At 39.7% G+C, this 24,184-nt stretch overlaps 1 protein-coding gene and 1 long non-coding RNA gene across 4 annotated transcripts in view; one reads left to right on the top strand and one right to left on the bottom strand.

Annotated features, from left to right (window-relative positions):
• LOC119917222 (cGMP-dependent protein kinase 1) overlaps positions 1–24,184 on the top strand; it is an 84,123-nt gene that overhangs the window by 29,921 nt on the left and 30,018 nt on the right. For both annotated transcript variants that reach the window (XM_038737430.1, XM_038737429.1), the window contains exon 3: positions 302–415. In XM_038737430.1, coding sequence (XP_038593358.1) covers positions 302–415 — 114 coding nt within the window. The remainder of the gene's footprint in view (positions 1–301; positions 416–24,184) is intronic.
• The window catches only part of LOC119917223, a 58,281-nt gene that overhangs the window by 28,519 nt on the left and 5,578 nt on the right, over positions 1–24,184 (bottom strand). For both annotated transcript variants that reach the window (XR_005447243.1, XR_005447242.1), the window contains exon 3: positions 3,264–3,341. This is a non-coding gene — a long non-coding RNA (uncharacterized LOC119917223). The remainder of the gene's footprint in view (positions 1–3,263; positions 3,342–24,184) is intronic.

The raw sequence follows: 24,184 nt of genomic DNA, 5'->3' as shown, positions 1-24,184 counted from the left end.
ACAGACCGGCCTTAGTAGGAGGCCAGTAGCCCTTGGAAACTCCATTTGCAACACAGGGCAAAATAATCTTATTTTTTTTCCAGCCCAGTGAATCAAGAGCACTCTGGCTGGGTGCCCTCAAAAATGAAGCAAAAGCCATCAGACACCCATCATCCACTCCATTTCATCACTGAAACTTTGTTTGCTGCACATACTGAATGCAGCAGAGGACTCACATGTCGGTGATCAGGCAGAAAAATTAATGTGCAATTTGAATAGCATCATGCTTAATGACGTATCTGTGTTTCTGTGCATCTTTCAGACGGGAAGGTGGAGGTGACGAAGGAGAGCCTGAAGCTCTGCACCATGGGGCCAGGAAAGGTGTTTGGAGAGCTGGCTATTCTCTACAACTGCACCAGGACTGCCACTGTCAAGAGTGAGTCTCCACAGAAAACTGGAAAAACACCCAAAGCGCTCACATGAGTTTCCCAAGTGACAGATAATGTCACCTGTTCTCTTACACACACACACACACACACACACACACACACAGAAATCTGTCCCCTTGGTGTGGAGGATTAGGGATCTTTCTAGCTCTAAGATATCAGTCCTACATCATAACAGGGCGAGGGATCACACTGTCACTGTATGAATGGGGAACACAGCGGCAATGATGAAACACTACCCATCACCACTCCATGTTTTCACAACACTCCAGTTAAGTGTCTTGTGAGACCCCTAGTGAGCTGAGTGTCAAGGTTCACTGCCTCTGCTCTTTTATGTGTCAAAGCTCCAGGTATGAAGGATGCACAGTGCCAGAGTAGGTGGTCTATCAGACTGGCAATTTGAATAGTCAGCCTAGGAGGAGACTGAGAAAGGAAAGAACAGATGGTGTACTACGCACATTTGAGACCTAGTGTGTTATAAGAGAGTGTGTCAGGATGAAAAATGTGTGTTTATGTGAGGCTGGAAATGGAAAATAAGAGGAAATGTGTCTTTGGATAGAAGAATAAATACATAAAAAGGTGAGATGATATGAGATAATGTTGTTGAGATAATGCTGGGTGAAAGTGTTTGTGCACATGAATGCAGTTCAACTTAAAATAAATGAAAGTAGGTCAGTATCTGAGTATGTGCTCCAGGAGACACTTAAGAACATTCTCTATAATAATTATTGACTTAAATAATTCCACACATTGTGAGCTGCTTGATTTTTTTCTCGGCTTGGGATGAAAATCCATATGTGACCCAGGTAAAGGAATGCATGAAGGGCAGGTGGGGGTCCCTCTGGCCCAGAGACAAGAATGAAGAGGCGTGAGCTGAAGTGTGAAGGAAACAGGGTTACCGATGGTGACAGCAAGGTTGCACGCCCCTTGCTGACCTATTACATGTCCCGTGATCCCCTACCAACCTGACGATACTCCCAGCTCCCGTTGCTATGGCAACAAGTGCCCACAGGGAGATAAGCCAACTCTTACGGGATAAAACATTCCCCTTTCCACGGGCGGCAGAGTGTCTGTCTTTTTCCTTTGTATATTCTTTAGCCTGCCACCACCCCACCGGCCTGTGCTTCCTGTCACGATCTTTTGAAGTGTACGTCAGCGCTCTGCTTAATAAAAACTCTGCATGGTACAAATGATGTCATTGTCTACATGAGCAGAAGTATGTTTACAGTCTTAAACGGCCACTGTCCCTGTCCCTGAGGGCTAGTTTAATGTATGTCTCTGCACAAGAATGCAATGAGGAATTCTGCTGCCACAGAATATGAGGTAATGGTCTCCAGTGGAGAACATGCAACTACCTGATGAGTGTGCATTACCCAGTTAAATTAGTGATCTGTGTGTGGAACCCTGTAGGGAGTAAATATGCTTAGTATAATTTAAATTTACACTGCATGGTCTCCTAAGTCATACTCATGAGTAATTACCAGCTAATGTGCACTCATCCATAAAACTATGTACCCCCCCACCACCACCCCGAGTGTTTCCAGTGTTTTGGTAGCTGACATTTCCAGTGTTCCTTTGCTTCAATAATTGTGGTGCGTTGTGCAGTGTTTTGTTTTTGCTATTAAACAAGCACAAATGTTTACAAAGTCACTTGAAAGTCAGCATGAATAATTTGACTTAATTAGTTCCGGTTAGATAAAAGCTTGAATTGTTTTAGTCCAGCTGCTTTTATTCTTAAAGCACCGTAACAGTGATATAGCATTATTTATCTTATTTACTTTAAATTAGCGCCAACTATTTCCAAAGCATGCAACAGAGTTTGGGATTTTTCATTGTGTCTTTCCTATCATCCCGGCACCATTTGGTTTCTTTTCATTTCAGAGCATTATGAAAATCACAGGCTTGATACAGGCTTGATTTTGGTGATTCATCACAGCAAGCATTGTGTCTGTGGCTTTCCAAATCAATCTGCACTTTCAACTGTCTTACAACAAAGGGATAACATGACTCTGACAACAATGAAAGCAGACATAATGTTCATTAAGATAGACAATCTATCACACACTTAATATTTAATTCTTTGTAAGCTGTTTGTCACTGGTATGAATGGAAACTGCCTGGGGAGAAGGAAAAACACATTTTGGAAAATGGTTTGCTGTAATGGAATGAACAGTATCTGTGATTTATAGAAAAGCAAAATCACTGTTATAGTCTGTTAAATTGCAATAACAGTATACAGAGATAAGGCTCAGTAATACAAATTAATAATACACTAGATCAATAATACAAGTTTAATTTCTAAACTGTGTGTTGGACCCTTTTATGTGGAAAGTGTTTTGATAGTAAAAATGTGCAAGCAGTCATCCACTTTCACATTTTCTGCGGATGTAATGCAAGGATGAGACCAAATTGCAAGCTCCCCCAAATAATACGAGGATTGGTTGAATTTGTATTAATTCTTGCATTTACATGATGGCAAATTCCTGGAGGGACTGACAAAGATATTGGTTTTCCATCAATCCCTGTCCTTTTCAACATTTAGGTGATTTCATGTGTGAGCACTTGCCTGCTTCTACCAAAAGAAATGGATCCTGTAAAGTCAGGTTGTTCTGACTTGAGCTTTTCAAGTCGCAAGTTCTCCCATACTGTGTATTGCCCCCAGCAAGCTCCACCAATCAATATGTTATGTTTGATATCAGGATACAGACACTTAAGTGTAGAGTTGTGGCCACACTTGGGGTTTGGCTTTGCCAGTCTTGGCAAATGAGGTGGGATTTTAGATGCAGCCTGAGAGAAAAATGTAGCCTGAGATACAGTTTACAAAAAAAGTCCCCTTACCGTCAAATCCATATCACATCATTTTCACATGACAACAATTTGGAAGACTCTGGCCGAAGAGAAGACAGGAAGAATAGCCTAGGAGTGAGAGACAAAAGAGAGAGGTGATAAATACAGTACAGCGGTGAGAGCAAAATGAGGGAGCCACCTCAGGGGAAGTGAGACAAAAATGGTATTTTTTTTTGTCTGCAGACAGACAAGAGAGAGGGGCAGTGGCCTTCCGCTAAAAATATTCTTTTACAGCATCAAAATGTCAGTGTTTCATGAAGAGTTGGCCTTGACAGCATAACAGGATGCTTTTCAGCATGGTGCGACATAAAGCTGTGCAGCAATTGACACCAGTAAGCATCACGGCGCCACATGACAATGTGATACAACAGGAGTTATGGCCACATTTCAGGTTTAAGAGATCATCTGAAACAATTTTGTTGTTGTGGCTCAGTCTAATTCTTGAAAATGTACACTTAGTTGCAAACTTTGAAATCATAGAAAATGGGTTAACTCAATGGTAGGGCTGCAACTAACAATATTCATGATATATTCATGATTAATCAATCTGTCAATTATTTTCTCGATTCATTGTTTGGTATATAACAATACAGTTACAATTTTCAAGTATTCAATTTACAATGTAAAACTGAAAAACAGCAGCAAATCCTCACATTGAAGAAGTTGTAACTAGGCACTTTCTGGCATTTTTCCTTGAAAAACTATAGATAATAAAAAATACTAGATTTATTTGCTGTTGATTGATTCAACAATTAATTAATTCATCATTTTAGCACTACGCAATAAACACGGTCAAACACTAGTGCACTTTAGTCTGTAGGCTCTACAAAAGCTTGATTGAAAGTCCTCTTATTGGCACACATGTCAAGGTCTTTCTGAAAAACAAAAAAGAAGTCACAAATGAACTTTCAAGTTCTGGCTCTAAGAAATATGATGCCAGAACATGGCAGAACACACACAAAAAAGCACACTGTTCAGTCAGAATGGCTCTAAATGAGCGTCAAGAATCCTGGCATTGTTTTGGATGAGTCCTCTCTTAGGGAGAGTGAGGTCACTGCCAGTCACTACTAACATAATCACTGAGACTGATTATCTGTGTCCTCCATCTTAATGATAGTGGTGGAAAAAGCTGTCTCAGACGTCATTGCAGAAACTCAGCTGTGCGCTTGTTTGAAAGGAAATCCTGTTTAGTTTTGGCACCAAGTACACTTTTTGTTTGTGTTTTGGTATTTGCCAGCAGCAGACACAAACACACACATTACACACACATAGTTCTCTCTTTCTGCCTGTCTTTGTCACACACATACTGAGAGAATTTTGTATAGTGCAGTCAGGTTTGACAAGCATTTATTTTCATAATGATCAATGCCCAACCTGGGTTGGACATTTTTACACTGGCATGCCTTTTTCTTTGACGTTCCCATGCACATGAATTATGTTTCAGCTGTTTAAAGGAGCGTGGGTCTGCAGGTGTTGGAAAAAACAAGCAATGCTAAGAAAATGGTAAAATTAAATTGACTGGAAACTAAATGACTGGGGATTAACAACTGGGAGCTGTTGCACAGCAAACTTGTATTTTTCCCATCAAACAATTAAAAGAGTACTTAGTTTTCCAAATCTTTTGGACGATCAGAGTCACTGCTGACGGTCAGAGTTAAACGTTTAATTTGTGGATTGTAGTATTATCATTGTCTTCCGGGAGGTTACTTCATAAATGCACATGGGTCATGATGATAGCAACTAATTGTTTAATTTAGGTATTAAAAAACCTATCACTGGAGTTATTATAGACAATATAAGAAAGTGCACTTTGTCAGGACTTTGTTTTGTCCTGTTTTGACAATACTGCAGTAATTCTTAAAAGAGGGGTATATATACCCAATTGGGTACCTCTGCAGTGTCCAGAGTATGCCCCCCTTAGTTACTGTTGCTAAGTCTGACAAACTGCCCAACCTGTTGGACTTTTATCACGGCGCTACCACTGTCTATTACTCACTTCCTGGATACATATTGTCAAATTTTTGGAAAAAACGATTTCAGAAAGAAGCAGACAGTTTTGCAGTTACATTGCGCATTTGAAGGTTGTATTCAGGCTGTCAAACAGACGTAGAATAAAAAAAAAAAAAAGGATAAAAGCTAAAGCCTAACCGATTACAGTGTAAAAGTGAACCACCACGTTACCTGACTAATGAGAAAGAGGACAACGATATTAAGGACAAACACTGTTCCTGTACAGTTGGCTAGGTCTCTAGTCACAGTTACAATCATTAAAAAGCAGAACAGTAGGGTTATATAACGTTACTTTCAGTAGTAAGTTAGCTAGCGTTAGCTACCATTTTCCTTACAAGTAAATGGAGCGTAGCCATGAAAGTGTTGGACCCCAGTTAGAGCGAGTTCTATACTACGCTGTGATTGGCCAGCTGTGTGTTCGGGGCGTGGCTTAGTGAAGGGTCAATTACAATTTCCCCAAAAAAGATGTCCACATATTTGTGAGGATTGCACAGACCTGTGTATTATAAACTTAACAACAAACTACACATGCATGGCTCAACAAAGAAGGTCAACACAACAACACAGGTCAAGATTTGAAAGTTTACTTACATTTGAATGACAAGGGACACTCTTTGAAGAAAAACAATGTTCTTATTATGGTCAGGGACAAAATATGGTTTGAAAGAGGAGTGAAAAAAGCTATCTTCCAGAATAGAGAAAGCACCTCTCAATCGGAGAGGTCTATGACACCACTTATCCCCCACTTACAATATTATCCCTTCATCCTTTCCAAACGCTTACGCTTGGCCTCATGAGACAATGGATTCGATCTCAGGTAACCAATGACCATAACGACTATCGTTACAACATCCAGGAGCACTAACCAAGCATTATCCATCACCTTGATAACCACCCCAGAGAGGTTAAATAGCTGGGACTCTCTGCCAGTCAGCCAGAACTTAAGAAGCCTCTTGAATGAGAGGCGAAATATCTTTGAGCAACCTCAACCAAGTCCAGTTGCCCTTGATTTTCAACCGCTTTATCAACCGCTCTATGCATATACATCATATACTGTGCATCCCATCCATCGTCAACTGCTTATCTTGCGTACAGGGACGCGGGGGGCTGGAGCCAATCCCAGCTGACATCGGGTGAAAGGCGGAGTACACTGCCAATCCGTCGCAGGGCCACACATAGACAAACAACAAGTCACACTCACAACTAAGGACAATTTTAGGGTCACTAATTAACCTAGCGTCTGCATGTCTTTGGACGATGGGAGGAAGCACCCGGAGAGAACCCACTCACGGGGAGAACATGCAACATCCGGCCCGGGAAACCAGGGTTTGAAACCGCATCCTTCTTGGTGTGAGGCTACAGCGCTAACCACTGCACCACCATGCCGCCCTGTGCATCAGATATTCATCTCAAATTGACATATCCTTTCTCCTATTGATTCCCATTATTTTTACATTATACTCTGTCTCTCCCAGCTAATGTGGACTTCAGATAAAAATGAAAGCACAAAAGTCTTAATTAATATGATGGAAGATTTTCATTTCCCACAGATGGCAGCCATCAAACCCATGACTGAGTCTGTCCTTTAAGATTAAGGGCTCTATTTTCATAAGGTTGCATGTTGGGTAGTAGGACTTTGCACCACTGACTCATGAATATAGAGCTCTAAAATCAGGGCTCTCAAGTTTTATCAAAAGTTTGGCGTGAGATATGTGTGTTAGAAGAGGAACCACTCATTTTGCAGCAGTGGCCCCTCAGCCCTAGCCAATTCTTTCAAGTATTTACTAGCAGTTATATTTTACCTATAGTTCGTAATTGACCCAAACAAATATATGATAAAATACTATTTAAATATATATACTTATATTTCAAAAATACAAATGTATAAATAAAAAGAAACTTGGACCCAAACAAGCCCACTGAACAGCAGTGCTCAATGTATATTGTACACATAGGCCTACAGTAGGATGGCAGAACTTGCCCTATTGCCCTACTCACGCATGTATGCCAAGCTGTGTATGTCAGTAGGCTACACATTTCAGCTTATGAATGGTGTTTTGTGTTGTGTGTTTGTTGCACAATTTAATGCCTTGATGACAGGGTAGGGTCTCCAACTTAAAGCCCTGTGCCTCAAGGCCAGCTATTTTCACCATCATGATGGATGATAGCTTTCTGTCCAGAGCCAAAATATAGAAAAACATCTCTAGTCCTTTCCTTAGTTTCAAGTAGCCAAAGCTAAGCCCAGTGGTGGACAGTAATAAAGTAGTACTGTAGCTACTTAAGTACACGAGGTATTTGTACCGAACTTTTCATGTCACTTTTTACTTACTCCTTTTTACACACAAAATGTATGAAGAGTTAAAAAAATAGGATGTTTTGATATAAATTAAATTACAGCAACAGTTTATATAAGTCCAGCTAGTAGAACTACATCAGTTAGGGTTATTGACAGAAATTGAATTTGCAACTGTTTGGTATTAGTAATTTTTCATGTAAAAACATTTCATGATTCCAGCTTCACAAACATGAAGATTTGCTGCTTTTACTTTTGATTATTTTAATGTATTTTCAATCATTTTGAGGTTTGCACTGACAAAAAAAGCATTAGGCCGCTGAATAATAATCTAATGATGTAATATATAATAGTTACAGTCATATGGGACATTTTTTTAAAGGATCTGAATAGGCCAATGTTACTTTGTTCACCACTGGCTAAAAAAGCCAAAGCTTCTGGTTGCAAAGAGGTTGGAGAGTTTTTGACTGCATCAACAACCATTTAGCACGAATTTGGCTATACTCCCCAACATCAGCCGCTGTCATTATCTTTGATCACAGGCAAGTGATTTTGTCCAGGAATCGTAAAATCAAAAAATAAATAAATAACAACCCTACAGTTACCGCATCCATCGGGTCGCTTCCAACTTCCACTCTGTGTGTGCACGTGCATCCATGTTGCGTGGTAACGAACGTGCTTTCAGCGTGATCACGTAATTTACTCGGAAATAACACATTTTAATTTCTGATAGGCTTAACGTCTCTGGCATTTAGTACTGAGAAAGCTATGAACGGAAAAATTATCATCCATTAATTTAATATAACGGGATAATTTCGAGGACGTTATCTCTTAACTTGCTTACAACTTACTTGCTTATACAAGGTGTGGTGTGTGAGTGTGTGAACTGGCTGAAATGTGTGTGTCTCACGGTGAATGCATGAGGCTTGAGAGCCCTACTAAAATACATACTGCCAGGAGTTAAGGCCTGTTTACTTGTCGTCGTGACTATTGTTTTTTCATGGCATTGGGGCGGATTTACCCTTAAACCCCAATAGACAGCACAAACATGCATAAGAACATACTTTCTGATGTATGCATCTAGCTAGGTGCAACATCATCTTCATAGATGAAACACGACAGCTAACAGAGGGCCAATGCTTGGGCATTAGTACACACACACACACACACACACACACACACACACACACACACACACACACACAAACAGCACTTCATATCATGGTATCACAGGACGAAAATGGAAAGGAAAAGGAAAAAAAAGAAAGCCATGGCAGTAGCATTGTTGGAGACTTCGGAGAGTGATCAGAGAGCTCAGCTGTATAAAAAACCCTTCCTTCCGCTGGGAGTGAGCAAACAGTGGTCTTGCTAATCAGTCTGAGAGAGGAAAATGTGCATGTGAGTGTGTGTAAATGTAGGAGTGTGTGTGTAGTAGACTATGTCTGCTCAGTCTCAGGAATCACACTGTCCACAGTGAGTGAATCTTGTTTTGGCAGAAAGAGATAAGTTACAGGTTCAACTCCTTGGAGAACCAGGCTCCAAGTTAAACATTATGACCAGAGCGGAAGGTGGAGAATGGCGGCATTTGCTGGGGACTCTGTTGTGTTTAAATAACAAAACATGTTGGTTGTAAGACTGTCAGTGTACCCTCTAGTGTACTCTCTAACTCTTCTGTCAGTGTGTACATGCCTCTGGCCTCTTCCAAATTATATCACTGTTTGTTTTTCTTTTGTCTATATGCTTCATCTATGCAGAAATGCAGACAACCTAAAAACACTTTAAATTTGTTTCACATATGACTGTGAGATCCCCCCAACGCCTTTGTTTGATCCAACAGTGTGCTCCCTCAACATCAGTTCCACTACCTTGTCTTGACCTCCTATCACTCTTGGGTAATGCTCTCATGTTGGATCTGGCACAGAATACCAAGCACCAGCTATTTGTCTGGTGTAAAAACAACAGCATTTCATACAATTTGTGTTCACCATGATTAATATCAAGTGAGTGCAGGATGTAAAAGCAGCCTCCTAACAAAAGTCATTACTTCTGTGCTTTTTGAAAACCAGAGTGAGTACTTTCAATCTCCAATAAATTCAACTGAACATAAGAAGGGGAATATGTTGTAGCAAGCGTTTGCTCGGTCTTACATCAATTCTAATAATTAGCAACTGTTAGCAGCCACATTAGCCACAGCATTATCTTGCTGATGATATAATGCAAGCATAAGCATTAGTTTGCAGAAACAGTTAGTAGCAGTCAGCTCCTCTTTTGTTCCTCAAGGATCAAGGTAATTTATTTATCATTATACAACAACAAGGTTATACAACAAAATGTAGCCACTTCATGATACACACATACAACAGATAATTAAATCTTTATCAGAATATATATATTGAATACATATTAAATATATAGGGTGAAAGTAAACAGCAGTAACAAGATACTGATGATAATGTTTTTTTATCTTCACATAAAAGTTTGACATTTATGAAAGAGTTATTAACTGTAATATCAATGTTTTGGAAATAGTAATCCCTTACACTACTAGTTACTGGGAAAAGTAATAATATTACAATAACACACTGTACTGTTGAGAAAATGGAGGGATGACTGCAGAAAGTAAATGTAAATGTTTAGAGTTAAAACCACTGCAGCTTTTAAAGGTTAAGTGTGTAAGATTTAGTGGCAGCTAGCAGTGAGGTTGCAAATTGCAAGCAACTGTCTAGTCTACAGCTTCCCCTATCAAAGAGCATAGGATAGATACGTTGGCTGACACAGGACAAAAGATGCCGTCATCTGGTTTCTTTAGATAGATATATTAAGAAGTTATATTTACTTAATTATTCAGTAAAAGCAAATGTTATTGCAACTTACAGATAACATGGAAAATGTAAGCCAAGAGTGTGTAACATTGTCAACATAAAGTATACAAACATTGACAAATAAAACATGTTAATTCTCTCTGTGATTATGGACCCTCCCCAAAACTGCCCGCCAGCAATAATATCTGGCCTGTGGCCAGATTATGGTGCTTTGATAGTGGCAAAAAATAAAAATAAATAAATACTGTCATGACAGCAACAGTTACTCATATAATCGCTTCCTCTTTAGTGGTTTTGCCTGCAAAAATCAGTAGCCTGCTTGACACACCTCTGAAAGAGACGTCCATGTGAGGGAGACCCGTGATTATGTAGATAAAAATGGCTCATTGCAAGGTAATAAAAACATAACGGTTCATTATGTAAGGTCTTTATACACCACTGAAAACATAGTTATGGATCTTATAGTGCATTTCTATCAATAGATTTTCAGAAATATTGCACACTGAACCTTTAAGAGAAACAACTAGTTATATTTATTGTTATGAATCGAGGGTGGTTGTGTGTGGAGCTGAGCACCATCATTAAGCAAGGCCAGGCTGTGAAGAGCTGGAGATAAGGGCTCTTCAGGAAAGGTACTAAGTGCACTCTTACCAAGGAGCACAGAGTCACCATCTACTATACTGCTGTGTCTTTTCCAATCTTAGGCTTCACTCCATAATTACAGGTGCAACCAACAACAGTGAAATCACAGACTGACGAGATAGACACACAAAAGCATAAAAAATAAACAAACGTTTTAGAAAAGACAAATAGATATGCCACATCAGAATGCAGATAAGCAATTAGACAAGCACATAGAGAAAACACAACAGAAAGTCAGGAATTACTAATAATTGTTAAAAAACAAAAAACAACAAACAACAAACAAAGCTCACAAATCTCATTTGCTGTGACTGACATGTCCATAATGAGGTTCAGATATTTCGTCGCAGAAGTTATGGCACCATCTATCTCCTTAAATCACCTCGTGCTGATATGTGCAGAGGGTTACGAGAAATACATCGCAAGGGATTAAGGATTTCCTTGAATAACTGAAGAACAGGAACAGAGAGAAGAAGACAAAAAGGCTTTGGTAGATATAATTCCAGTGGGACAGAGTGGGGAAGAAATCTTCTCTGTTTCCATGGCTGCCATGGTAACACTGTTGCCAGAGTGCGGCAAGAAACGTGGTGGTAAAACAGTGATGGCGGCAGTTTAGTCCCCACCCAGCTGTTTGAAGTCACAGTTGTGCTGGTCCCTGCATGCATTTTTTCTCTGATGTCTGGGCCTATAACTTCACAGTGTGGCTTATTTCAGTTGGATGAAGGCATCTGAATATTGTATGTACTTTTGTGTGTAAGTGCACATGTTAAAGGTTGTGTGTATGTGTGCGTGTTTGTGTGCGTTTGGACTGAGGGCCCCTGCTGCTACTGTTGTCCTGATTCTCAGCTGGAGCGCAGGTGTAAGCCCCAAGCTAGAGGCTCTTCTGGGGCTCTGTACAGCTTGAAAGGCTAAAACACCCAGATAGACGCAACTTCAGACAACAGCAATATACAGTCAGTCAGTAAGAAAACAGCCCGCAGGTGTAGCTTTAAACAGCTGTTTTTTTTGTACATGTTTTATGCTAACAGTCTCATGTGACAATACGGCTCAGGCTAATAATGTTAATGCATTTTTTACTCTGGGGGGAATGTTGAAGGATTATTTCGTCTACCTGTTTTGCATTATCCACGGGACACTTGGCATTGCTTGTCTTTTAATGAAAACATTTTCTTTACACAAAAAGTTATTTGCTGGCGAGGCTGCATCTCATTTTCTGTTGGGGAACATGGCTCAAGACACTTTGTGGAGCTGCTTCTCTTGGTAACACTTTGAATCTGGCGCTACTTCTATGGATTCTTATGTGACATTGACACTTAGTTTCTTCATGTGTCTTGGGGCAAACTGAATAGCAATCTGATCATAAAAAAGCTAGATGTAAATGCACCTGAGAAGAAGAGAAGATATACTGAAATTTGCCTGCTCAAGACACAGAAGTTACAGCTGTTGTTCTCCCTGTCGCTTGAGATAGAAAGCCTGAGAAGACAAAACTTTTGTCCTGCTTATAAATCATGAATACGATACATGTTTGTGTTAGTCATTAGTTAGGTAGCGGTTATTGCTAAATGTTAATTATATTATTCATGTTCTGGTGGGGTTTTTTGTAGTTATTTTCAAGTGCATACTACCACCTTGGAGTACGGCCAACCGAATCTAATTTGGCGATTAGGCCGGCAGAGGCACATATATTTGGCTAAGTATAAATAAAAGTCAGTCCCATCTGGATTTCATCTGGATGCAGGACACTTAAAATGACAAGTGTAAAAGGGGTCTCAGATGCTGACAGTGATCACTACAAGAATAAGGAACAAATTGGAGCATGTATGACTCAAACCCTTAGCTTTTTATGAACTTGTTCATCTATCTATGAGAAAGGAATTAAGTAAGTGAGCTGTGTCTAACCAGTGTAAAAAATGCAGGAACAAAATGCTTGTTATTTGTTGATTTAAATGTGGAATTGTGCTTGATTTTCCCCAGTGCAAAAATCAGATAGGTGTGGTCCAGCGGTCTGAGACGCATACCATGTAGCTATTTGTAGCCAAATTGCTAGGCTCACTAATGTTAAGCCAATCTGGGAGAGAATGTGGGAGTGACCTTTCATCAAAGAAGGACTGATTGTTGTTTCTCAACTGGATGGGGAAAAGATAGCAGCAGAACATGCTGTATGGCTGCCAGTGCAAGGTCGTTATGCTTGCTCTAGCAGCTTTGGCAATCTTGCCCATAATATTTTCTGTCCCACCTGCTTTCGTCACAGTTTTCAAGTAATTTTTTTTTGCCAATTCTGGTCTGACCGCATGAGGCAAGGGGCATGAGGCATGGGGCAGTCGAAAGGCCCTGATGTTTGGGACCATAGAAATACAAGTAAGTGATTGATAAGCAACGAAATTACTATTTTCTTCACCCTCTTAAAATCAAGCTTCATTTCATGCCCAATGAGATGTGGATGATGGTGAATAAACTGTGATATTTTAAATACATTTATACACTTTAATTCTGCTGCCCACATTATACGTGTGGGTGCTTAGCTTTGCAGCAAGTTAAACACACCTCCAATAAAGGTTGAAGACAGGGCCTTTAAAGGTTTTACTGGAAATAACAATGAAAACGATATTTGATATAACACAGTGACAGCAAATCCAGAAATTTGCTTCAAATCGTAAGGAGTTGGTCGTGGTGGGTGGTACTGGACTCGACTGTGACACTAGAGACCACGGTTGGTTCACATTCTGAGCACTACTGTAGGCAATAAAACATGGTCATGGTTACACATTAATAAAGCAAATAAGTTTTGCTTCAAGTCATTTGATTTTTTCAATATTAAACCACAACCACAATCTTTCCCTAACTTTAACCAAGTGCTCTCAGTGCCTAAACGTAACCATAAAATACATTTATAATGCCCTAGTTAGTGCTACACTCAGATAACAAACAGTAAGAGCAGATATTGCAGGGAAAATAAATGAGATATGTTGTCATACAATGTTTTGCACTTACTTACAGTATAAACATTTTGCGACTTTTCAGATACAGATAAACGTTATGTTAATAAAGAATGTAATTTAGGTGTCATTATGTGCGTCTTGAAACATATTTGCAGTTTGAAATTTGTGAAAGTAATAATTTTTGGGAGACAGGGTTGCGGGAAGAAACAAAGTATCAGCGAAAGAACAGCAAGTCCCCATAAGAACTAGAAGACAGCAATAAATCTACTGTTGCAACATGTTAGGGTCAGACAGTTAGTATAATGGTCAAATTAGAAATAACTGCCCCAAAATTGCTACTGTAGGCCTAAATGAAGCACCTACAAATTTATTGTTCCAATACGGGCATTTAAAGGGTGAATAAAAGATACCTGTCAATGTTTGCTTGGTCACAGATCAGACAAAACAGTTAGAGATGCACTGATCGTTCGGCTGGTGACCTGAATCGGCCGGTTTTCAGCTTAATCTGCCAGGAAAACTGCATTCGGTGCATTTCCAAAAGCAGCTGATGTATCAACGTCAGTTAATACTGTGCTAGTATTGGTTGCTACTGGCTACAGACTGTTAAACTGAAACTAACTCTCGGTGGCAAAATAATAAGAATGTATATAACCAGTAGTGTTGGAGATAGCAGAGATACACAGATTATCATGTACTCTGGGAGTTTATAGGTTAGATGCTATAACATTTGAAACACGGCGCAATCGCTTTTCCCCTGAACAGAGAAAGACATTCATAATCTCTCAGCTTATGGTTATACATCTTTTCCTCCTATAATGAGCAGTTTATCACGGATTTCACAGAAACGGAGCTGAATGTAGGACCCCTGCATAGTAAAAAGGCCTCTTGTCACAATAATAGCTGTTTCTTCAAACACACACACACACACACACAAAAACAGTGGCATTCTTACATACACAATAATGAAAATACGCACCCATGCTGGCATGCAGTCACTCACTCACAGACACACAAACATGTATGCGTCACACTCTGGCAAAGCAGTAAAGTGGGGGGGAATTTTTCACTCTGGCTTTGCTCTGTATTTTTAGGTGCAGAGATTTGATGTTTTTTGCCTCAGCCTTGACTAACAGAAGGCTTTATGCAATTCAACAACAACACAGCAAGTTGCTTCTTCTTGTCGTCAGAAGTGGAGAAAGAAAATACTCATGTGTTTGTAGTAATTTTAGTGCAGACGCTTTGGTTAACTAATTCAGTAGAATATTATCTATATATATATTATTATAGATATTACATGATTCAATCCGGCTGACAATGTGTGACATGTGGTTTCACATAGCTTTCAGGATCTTTGATGGCCTCACAAATCAATGATATGACAGATTTCGGTGTGAATTTTACGTAGTCCACAGAACCACCTATATATTGTAGAGAGATGTGGAGCAGGGCCTAAAAATAACCTACTTGCTGATGAATAGCAAACACACTTCATTTCCTCCATTTGATTTTCTACAGCCGGGCAGACTGAAATTGATCAGGTTATTCAAATTGATTTCCTCTGTGGCAAATAGTTTCTGGCTGATTGTCTGTAATGATGAGGACAACAAACAATTAAAATTTATCTCGCAAACCAACAAAAAGCAATTTATGCTGCAGGGAGTGGACAGCTAAAAATGTTTCCCTTTTCTACATAGAAGCATTTATCCTTACCATTGACGTCATCAGCTCAGGTAGCAGTACTTACATCATGACACCATGAAATGAAATCTGAGCATAAAGGAAGAGATTTATTCATTTTACTGAAACATGGTTTGAATAAAAAGACAGGAGCCTGTTAAAAATGGATTAGGATGATGATTAAAGGCTTAAAAAAGGACAATGCGTTAACAGGCTTTACTCTATATAACACACTGTTCTTTCTCATTTCTGTCTACCATTCATTAGCTCCTCAAACAGAAATTTCACTTTTCTTCTTGGCCGATGACCTCACCCCTCCTCCTCTCTCCATTTCAAGTGAAATATCCATCATTAGAGAGACCATTACTGTGAATCTCAGTGGAATTGTTGTAGCGGCAGCCTACTCCCGCACCTCGAGGACTAGACTATCGCACCACCAAGACTTCTAGATAGGGCTGCGCGGTGGTGCAGTGGTTGCCCCGGCCTTTCTGTGTTGGCATGTTCTCCCCGTGTCCGTGTGGGTTCTCTCCGGGTACTCCAGCTTCCTCCCACCATCCAAAGACATGCAGGCTAGGTTATTTGGGGTCTCCAAAATTGTCCTTAGGTGTGGATGTGAGTGTGAGTGGTTGTTTGTCTATGTGTGGCTGTGCAATGGACTGGCGACCTGTGGGTGTACCCCGCCTTTCGCCCGATGTCAGCTGGGATTGGCTCCAGCCCCCCGCGACCCTGTACGCAGGATAAGCAGTTGACGATGGATGGATGGAAGACTTCTAGATACATGAAATGAAATTATGACAATAAATGGTGTTTCACCATATAGCTATTACCACTGTATTTGCCATTTCACTAATTTATTCCCGCAATTAAAATACTTGCCCTCAATAGTGTACTGCACCATGCTTCACACCCTCAACCAAAGTGTTTGTATGTCTGTACTACTAAAGTCCATTAATTATGGCTGCAATCACAGAGCTTACTTTAGATGGAAAATTCTTCTTTCAGGATCATGGAATACTTATTTAAATCGACCAACCTCCAATCATCTAAATGTGTGCATGTTTATGATAAACTTCCAAACAGGTTAAGCTATAATTGATGAATAAAGGTTGGGAGTGAGGTTTGTTAATGTTACAGAGATGGGTGGTTAGTTATCTTTGGACTCTCCAAGACAGAGAAAGCTAACAGCACACTTTTAGGAATACTCCTATTCAGTCAGCCTCTGACAGGAAGTTTCCGACCGAAATGTAATGAGAGTATCCTGTCTGTGCTCAGTATCAAATTTATGCATTTAAATATTATGACTCCCACACGCCGAGATGTCTTTTTTATATTTAATGTTGGACATCGATGGTTTTCCATCACCACCACCGAAATAGAAACATCTAATATAACAGCAATTCAATCTGTTACTGTCTAAAACAAAAGATGGGTTATCCTAGGTGAGCGATGGTGGGTGGATGGCGGGTGGGATGCCATTCAGCTCAATGTTTCTCAAGCAGCTGCTGCTTCAAGCCCATGGACTCCTGTCTCCCACGTGGGGCGAGCATTGGCAGAGCTGGCAGCTGGAGAATGCATCTGATTAGGCAAGCTAGTATTCTGCGTTGGGATTCACTGATATGGGACAGGCGTCATAAGAGCACATACTACCAGCCTTACTACAACAAATAATGTAAATCAACTGATCAGTTGTGAATTTTAGAAATTTATCACACATTTCAACTGCTGCCAAACATGGCTCAGTGTATCTGACATTGCTACACTGTCTTAGGTTCCTTTAAGCCTCCATAAGAATAGATTTGTAATAATGAAGCGAATTCCTCTAATGTTTTTCCTTTTTCTTTACGCTCTGTGACACTGTCTGGCGTAAATGAACTGTCCTGCTTTCTCACGCTCTAAAGTCCTCCACCAGATGTAATCAGACTTGGCTGATGTTATTAATGACTAAGGGGGAAAAGAGATTACACTCTTCCACCCTGCAGCCCTGACATCATCGCTCTCTTAACGCTTTCCAAAACAAGACATGTAGGAAACCTCGAAGGAGTAGAGTTCACGTGATTATGTGATTTGTATGTGTGTGTTTGGGGTTCAGTGAGAAGAGAGTTGATTTTTTTCATTTTCTTACGCATTAGGGAAGGGAAGCCGGAGGGGGTGTTCAAAGGAAGTTGCAGGAGCAAGGAAGTCACAGATTCGACTGTGGGAGAAGTTTTTTTTTTTAGAGTGACAGTGAGAACCAATTCAAATACCCTCAAACCCAAACATTTGAAAAATATGTTCCAGAGTAAGAATTCTTATGGTGGGTGCTCTCACTAATTAGTTTGGAGGCACCACTCCTTCTCTCAGAGCTGTATAACCCTAGGTTAATCATCTACAAGTGCTAAAATGATAATTCACAGTTGAGCATATCCTAATAACCAAAGACACATGTTGATTAATAATTCCAAGGTTTTCTAACACATTTTCTTTGCTGCGTGACAATTATTTGATTACTGTCACGGTATCATGGGAGATGGAAGATGAGCAGAAATCACAACTAAAGGCTTTGTTGTGAATAGTATACAGTATAGTGTCAACATACATATTATCATCTATCAAGACATTATTATGGTAGGTTATTTTTTTCTCCTCTAGATAAAATATCTACAGGCACGACAGTAGACAGTAGTCAGGTAATAAGAGAGCTTATTTTAAAACGGATTTTCTGTCAAATAATTTATAACTAGTGACGTACATTGACCGGTGCATTATACTGTGTTAATACTATGTTACTAACAAATATATTTCTTGTCATCAGAGTGTCTCCTTGCTCACTTCGCTGCTTGAGACTCTGGTCTAATCTTTATTTAAGTACCACTTTCATGTAGCCCTGTGGTGCTTTTGGAAAAGAATGTGGATTTCCTGCAGTGCAAATGGCAGATGCTTTATACATCAGCTGAATCATCGTCGGCCAGACATAGAACGTTTTGAGACATTTTGAACCCCATTAAAACTTATGGCACTCACAACAGAATTCAAGATTACAGTCACAGTAACGCACAAAGTTTTGATGTTGCCAAATCCCACGCCCACGCCGAGCGTTAACTGTCAGGACCAGACTACAGGGAAGAAATGTTGTTGATCTCATCCTATATTTATATAATTTAATGAGGAAAAGTTTTGATTACAAGAACACACACACACACGGAGCATTTGCATAAAGCCCTGGGCTAAAATTCAGTTCCGGTGAATTATTCCAGTGACTCCTTCCACCCCGCATATGAGGTTTTCTTTGTCCTGCCTCTTTTCTTCATCCATATGTTTTATCTCTCACTGTTCCTCATGCTTAACCTCCTCTATTTTGGGGCCTGGCATGCCAAGGGAGCTAGTTATCCAGTTTTGGCAGTAATCACAATCAACCCTATTGATCTGTCGTTGCAAATAATTGTGAGAAATTGAAGTGTGAGGAATTATAATCACTGCATCAAGGCGAAGGAAGGAAAGGAGGAGAATGAACAAATGAGAATGATAACGTGCTCGGCTGTTGGCATGGCTATGAATAGCCGTCCTTTTTTCTGAGGTGGCATTACATTCAATTTAGAGGAGCTTTCACAGGCAAAAAGGAAATAGGTGTTAAACAGTAGTCAGCAGGGTGCATATTGAGCTTGGCGTGATTTTAATTCAGGCAGTCAAATTTACAATCCAAACTGATGTCAATTGACACACTTCACATGCATATACAAATACCAGCCATTGTGAAGTTTGAAGGAACTATAATAATGGGATATTTGAGATAAACTGCAACACACAATGGCTGCATATTACATGCATCAAAACACCTGCACCCATTATTTTCTATATAGTATTATAAGTCCACACTGGTGGCCGTGGGTTGGTGCACACAAAGAGGCCACTTTAACAGTTTTGACGAGGGCCAATTTTCCGCATTTGCTCCACAGATCAGCACATCCTACTGTGTCTGAACTACCTCCTCTGTCTGCATCAAATATCCCAACGCTCCACTGTGCCATCTGTGTGTTGCACTGAAGCCATTTCAACAAAAGAGTTTTAAACCTTTCTGAACGAGAATGGATGTATTTTACAACACTACATGCAAAACTAAAACAAATACAACTGAAATCTCACAAATGCTAATGATCAAGACAGTAAAGTAACACTGAACTAATTCAATGCACTTGTCATGTAAGATAACAGCTATTACAATATGATGCAACAACAATACAGTCCAAATTTTGGAGCAACTGGCTTTCACTATGCTCAATGCCAATAATCTAATACCAATATATAAAGGTAGCAGTTATTAGGGCCGGTCAATAAAATAATAATGATAATTATCGTGATATAATTTTCCTCCATAACAACATAACAAATGTTTAATACATTTTCAGTACATATTTGATTTAATTCATGTGAATCATGAACAAATCAACACTTCATTTTTCTATTAAGATATTTAGTGTGTTGAGGAAAAGGGACTGAAAAAAAGATTTTATCATAATTCTTTTGAATCTTCTACCTCAGATTTGTTAAACAATCCACTGTTTGGCATTAAGTGTTCTGACGATTAAGAATAGTTTGAAAGCCCAATTAAACATCTGGTTTCTTTCACTCAGGAGCAATAATCAGTCTTTAAACTTGAAAGAAATAATGATTTGACATTGATGGTAATTGGTGATGAAAATGGTGGTTGATAATTATCGATATCGAATGATATGATTGAATGATAACATTTTTGGCTATATCGCCCATCCCTAGTACTGTGCTTATTGTCAGGCCTCTACTGGATCGCAATAATTGCACAGGTGTTCCTGTTTTTTGTGAACCCCCTGTATACCCTTGTGGGTTTTATGTTGCATTCATTTACAGTCCACCACTGCATGACTGTTAAAGTCCCAATGATCATCCCATTGGAACAATACACACACAACACAATTCCTCAAAATCATTCGCAGACAACATTCTTGCATCTCTCCAGCACTGCCTGGGGTGTTATGTGCATTCAGAAAACTGCAAAGCTAATGATCAGCAACCCATGAGCATTAAAGACATTCATCTGCGCTCTCACTACAGGATAACTAGCTCCCCGAGTCTCACCGCAATTTAGTCAAAAGTCCGAATAATACGTTTATCTACCGGGGTGCACCACAGCCTCCCTACATATCTTATTTCCCAGTGCCCCATGCACCAAAACACTCCAATGCACACTGCATAGTGGGCAATGAAGACCAACCTCCCACTCCTGTTGCTTTGGGGTCAAATTAGAAGGCTACTCTAACAATTTCTCTCTAGACCCATCTCCATACCACGTTTGTTGGGTGTGCAGTCTATCTTGGAATAACCTTTTAGATGACATAATACATAACTAGATACAGATACGGTTGAAGTGTTTTAAAATAATGCCTTTGGAAAGCTTGCAAGGAGGAGGGGAAAGAAAAAATATTATTGAACATGTGTTTGGCATCAGTGTTACAATCCACTGTGCTGACATTTCACAGTGTATAATTTTACATTTTTACAGTGTGTTACTTTCTTTATGATAATGTGTGCATGTTTATGTATGTGCACACAGCAGCATGTGTGTGTTTATGTCTAACAAGACATACTTGAGTGCATCTGTGTGTACGTGCTGTGTATCCGTGTTTATCTGATGTCTATGCATGCTTGTAAAGGATGTCTGCATATCTGTGTCCACACATCTGTGTCTGTATACATTTTTATGTCATGCCGTGTGTTTTAGGGTTCCTGCTCCAAGAAACTGTCTCTAACTAAAAACAGCGTCAGGCTGTGTAATGAGAGCATTACTCCTGCGGTTTGACCCTATTTTAAAGTGCTGCCGAACTCTTGGACTGCAGAGAAAGATTTGTGTTGTCTGTGGGAGTGCATTCACCCTGTGTGTACATACAGTAAATACCTGGATCCTGTTTCAGAAAGCAGGTTAAGGGAAAACTCTGAGTTTGTTAAGCCTGACATGAAGGAAACCTGACTGGGAGGAGGTTTGCTTCAACAAACTCTTGAGTTTCTTTCTGACTACTTCCCCTCTTGGGGAGACTGAAGCAGCTGTCTGACACACAGTGTCATTTCCCTCATTCATACTGTCAATATCAAAGCACATAATGAATCCATTGATTTGCAGAAGTTTAGGTGTTTAGAAACATGGAATACTCGGTTAGATATTAGTTTGTTACCCAAACATGATCTTTGACATGACAGATTTTACAATCAGTGTGACGGAAAGGCAAGAGTAGTCACACCACCCAGATTCGAACCCGGATCTACGGGTCTGTCACAACTCCCGCCAATCGTACTTCTCCCATCTCACTGTCCTCCCCTTCGGGAGACGCCCCATTGCGCTTCACGCATACAGGAATCTGTCACGACTCCCGCCAATCTTACTTCTTCCATATCAGGATGCCCCCACCCACACAGGGATTCGAACCTAAGTCTATGGGGTACCAAACATGCAACTTGACCACAACGCAGTCACAGTATGGCAGTCACAGCGCATACTCAACCATACTTGACGGTGGTCCGTCACAATCAGTCTGTCATCAATGTAAGGACTTCATGGGTTCATCCACAGCTCAGAATAAAATCTACACTGTCCTCCTTAATAACACTGTGACTCTGTGGATATTAAGGCAGCTGTCAGGTTGTCAGCAGTTGCACTGAAACATTTACTGAGGGCTACATTACTCCAATAATCACTGTTTAAATCAAACGATTCAGTATGAAGCTGTAACTGACCGATGAAGAATCATTTGTCATGTTATGATTAGTCACCCTGATGGAACATTCCTATTATAGTTATCATGTTGGAGATGATGTGAATATGTCTGAGTGAGAATGATTGTGGTGCAGCTGAAATGACTAAACATATCTTAAAAGTGAGTTTTTGAATATGAGCTCCATATAGTCTTAATGTCTTTTGACAGTATTTCATTAAATGTGAAATGAACAAAAAAGTTTACGTAAAATAGATGTCTAAAACTTTCCAGTCAGTTAAAACTGAGACACATTTTCAATGGCAAATCACCAATGTTATTATTACTGGGTCGGACTATCACAGGCCCATGAGTAAACTGTGTTTGATCCATATTTTTATCTTCAGCTATTACCACCTGCATTTTCTCCCATCAGGGTACAGCTGAATAAATATATTTAAAATATATAAAATATTTAAAAAGAAGGATTCCAGCACTTTATCACTCATTAAGGAAATTTAAGTCTGCGTTGGCATGTATTAATATTTCTAGCGCTACTAGATTAAAATAGACCTGTTGCCAGGGTGAATAACAGTATCCGAGCTTCATTGATGAGGCTTTTTTTCATTCCCCAGCCACATGCTTCCATCAGGTTCAAGTTACTGAAAGTTGACTGAACTAATTCTGATCAGCTGTTCTGGAACTGAAAACTCTGAGTTTCCCATCTCAGGCTTAATCTACTCGAAGCTCAGGGTTAGGCTCAGAGTTTGTTAAAGTATATAAGTTAGTGTGATAGCAAAGGTGTGCATTTTGCTCATGAAGCCATATTTGAATTACTACTATTTGCAAGGTTATCGCAGAAAAATATTTCATCACTCTTATTGGGTATACTCGCAAGGATAGAAACAAAAGTTGGTCATCAGATTTACTAAGTGTAGTAGTATCTGACATCTGCTATTAAGGAATGCCCATTAAACTGCAGCCCCAGCAGTGATCACACAGATTCCTCATCAGCTGCAGGGGTGCTACTCTGTAGCAGAGTCTGCACTGTGACTTCATTGCTTGAGGACAGCGAGCGAATCAATAAATACCACATTGTTATTAACAAAACCTTATTTTATCTATAAAACAGTGTCACCTTGGGAGGATCTAGAAACAGACATACACACTGAGACAAAATACCAAGTAGACTGACTCCCATCTGATGAATTTAATATTATCTAATATTACAACATGTCCCTGTGGCCACAGGACTCCCTGGAGATCTCCAGATTTGTTTTTGGGTCAGACTGTGGATTCTCTCTATCTTCTTTCGTATTACTCCTCACAGTCTACTGTACAACTGCACAATTGAAAGACTGAAATCGAAATAAAAGCCTTTCTTGCAGAAGATAATGATACTGGCAATTGTGAGAAACACCGAAGTTGTTTGGAAATAATTACCATAGACTGCTATTAACAAAGTGAAGCACTGACTTTTGGAAGTCACTGTACAATGTGGCTCAGCTGGATGAAATATGGGCTTTTGACATGTTTTGTTATAAAGTTCTACCCCAACAACCCACTTTCGTCTATGAAATGCAGTGGAATGAGAGGATATAATCACATACAGGTGTGGGCCAAAGGTCCAATGCTCTGATTAAAACCCGAGTCCGCTCTTCCCAACAGAGATCTGTCAAAGTGAAACATATTCTGATCAAAAGACCGAGGGCTTTTTTTTAAATTTACCATGACATTTTAGACATCTGTTCTTTAAAGGGTATTCTGCAAAGACTGCTGCAATGCTAAATTTAAATGATAAAAAGTCTACATACCAACACTCTGACCTCTATCA

Source organism: Micropterus salmoides, unplaced genomic scaffold (genome assembly GCF_014851395.1).
Source record: "Micropterus salmoides isolate LMB-PRFRI ecotype aquatic unplaced genomic scaffold, ASM1485139v1 Ms_hic_scaffold_22, whole genome shotgun sequence".
In the NCBI taxonomy this organism is placed as follows: domain Eukaryota; kingdom Metazoa; phylum Chordata; class Actinopteri; order Centrarchiformes; family Centrarchidae; genus Micropterus; species Micropterus salmoides.
This window is presented reverse-complemented; position numbering and strand designations above follow the sequence as displayed.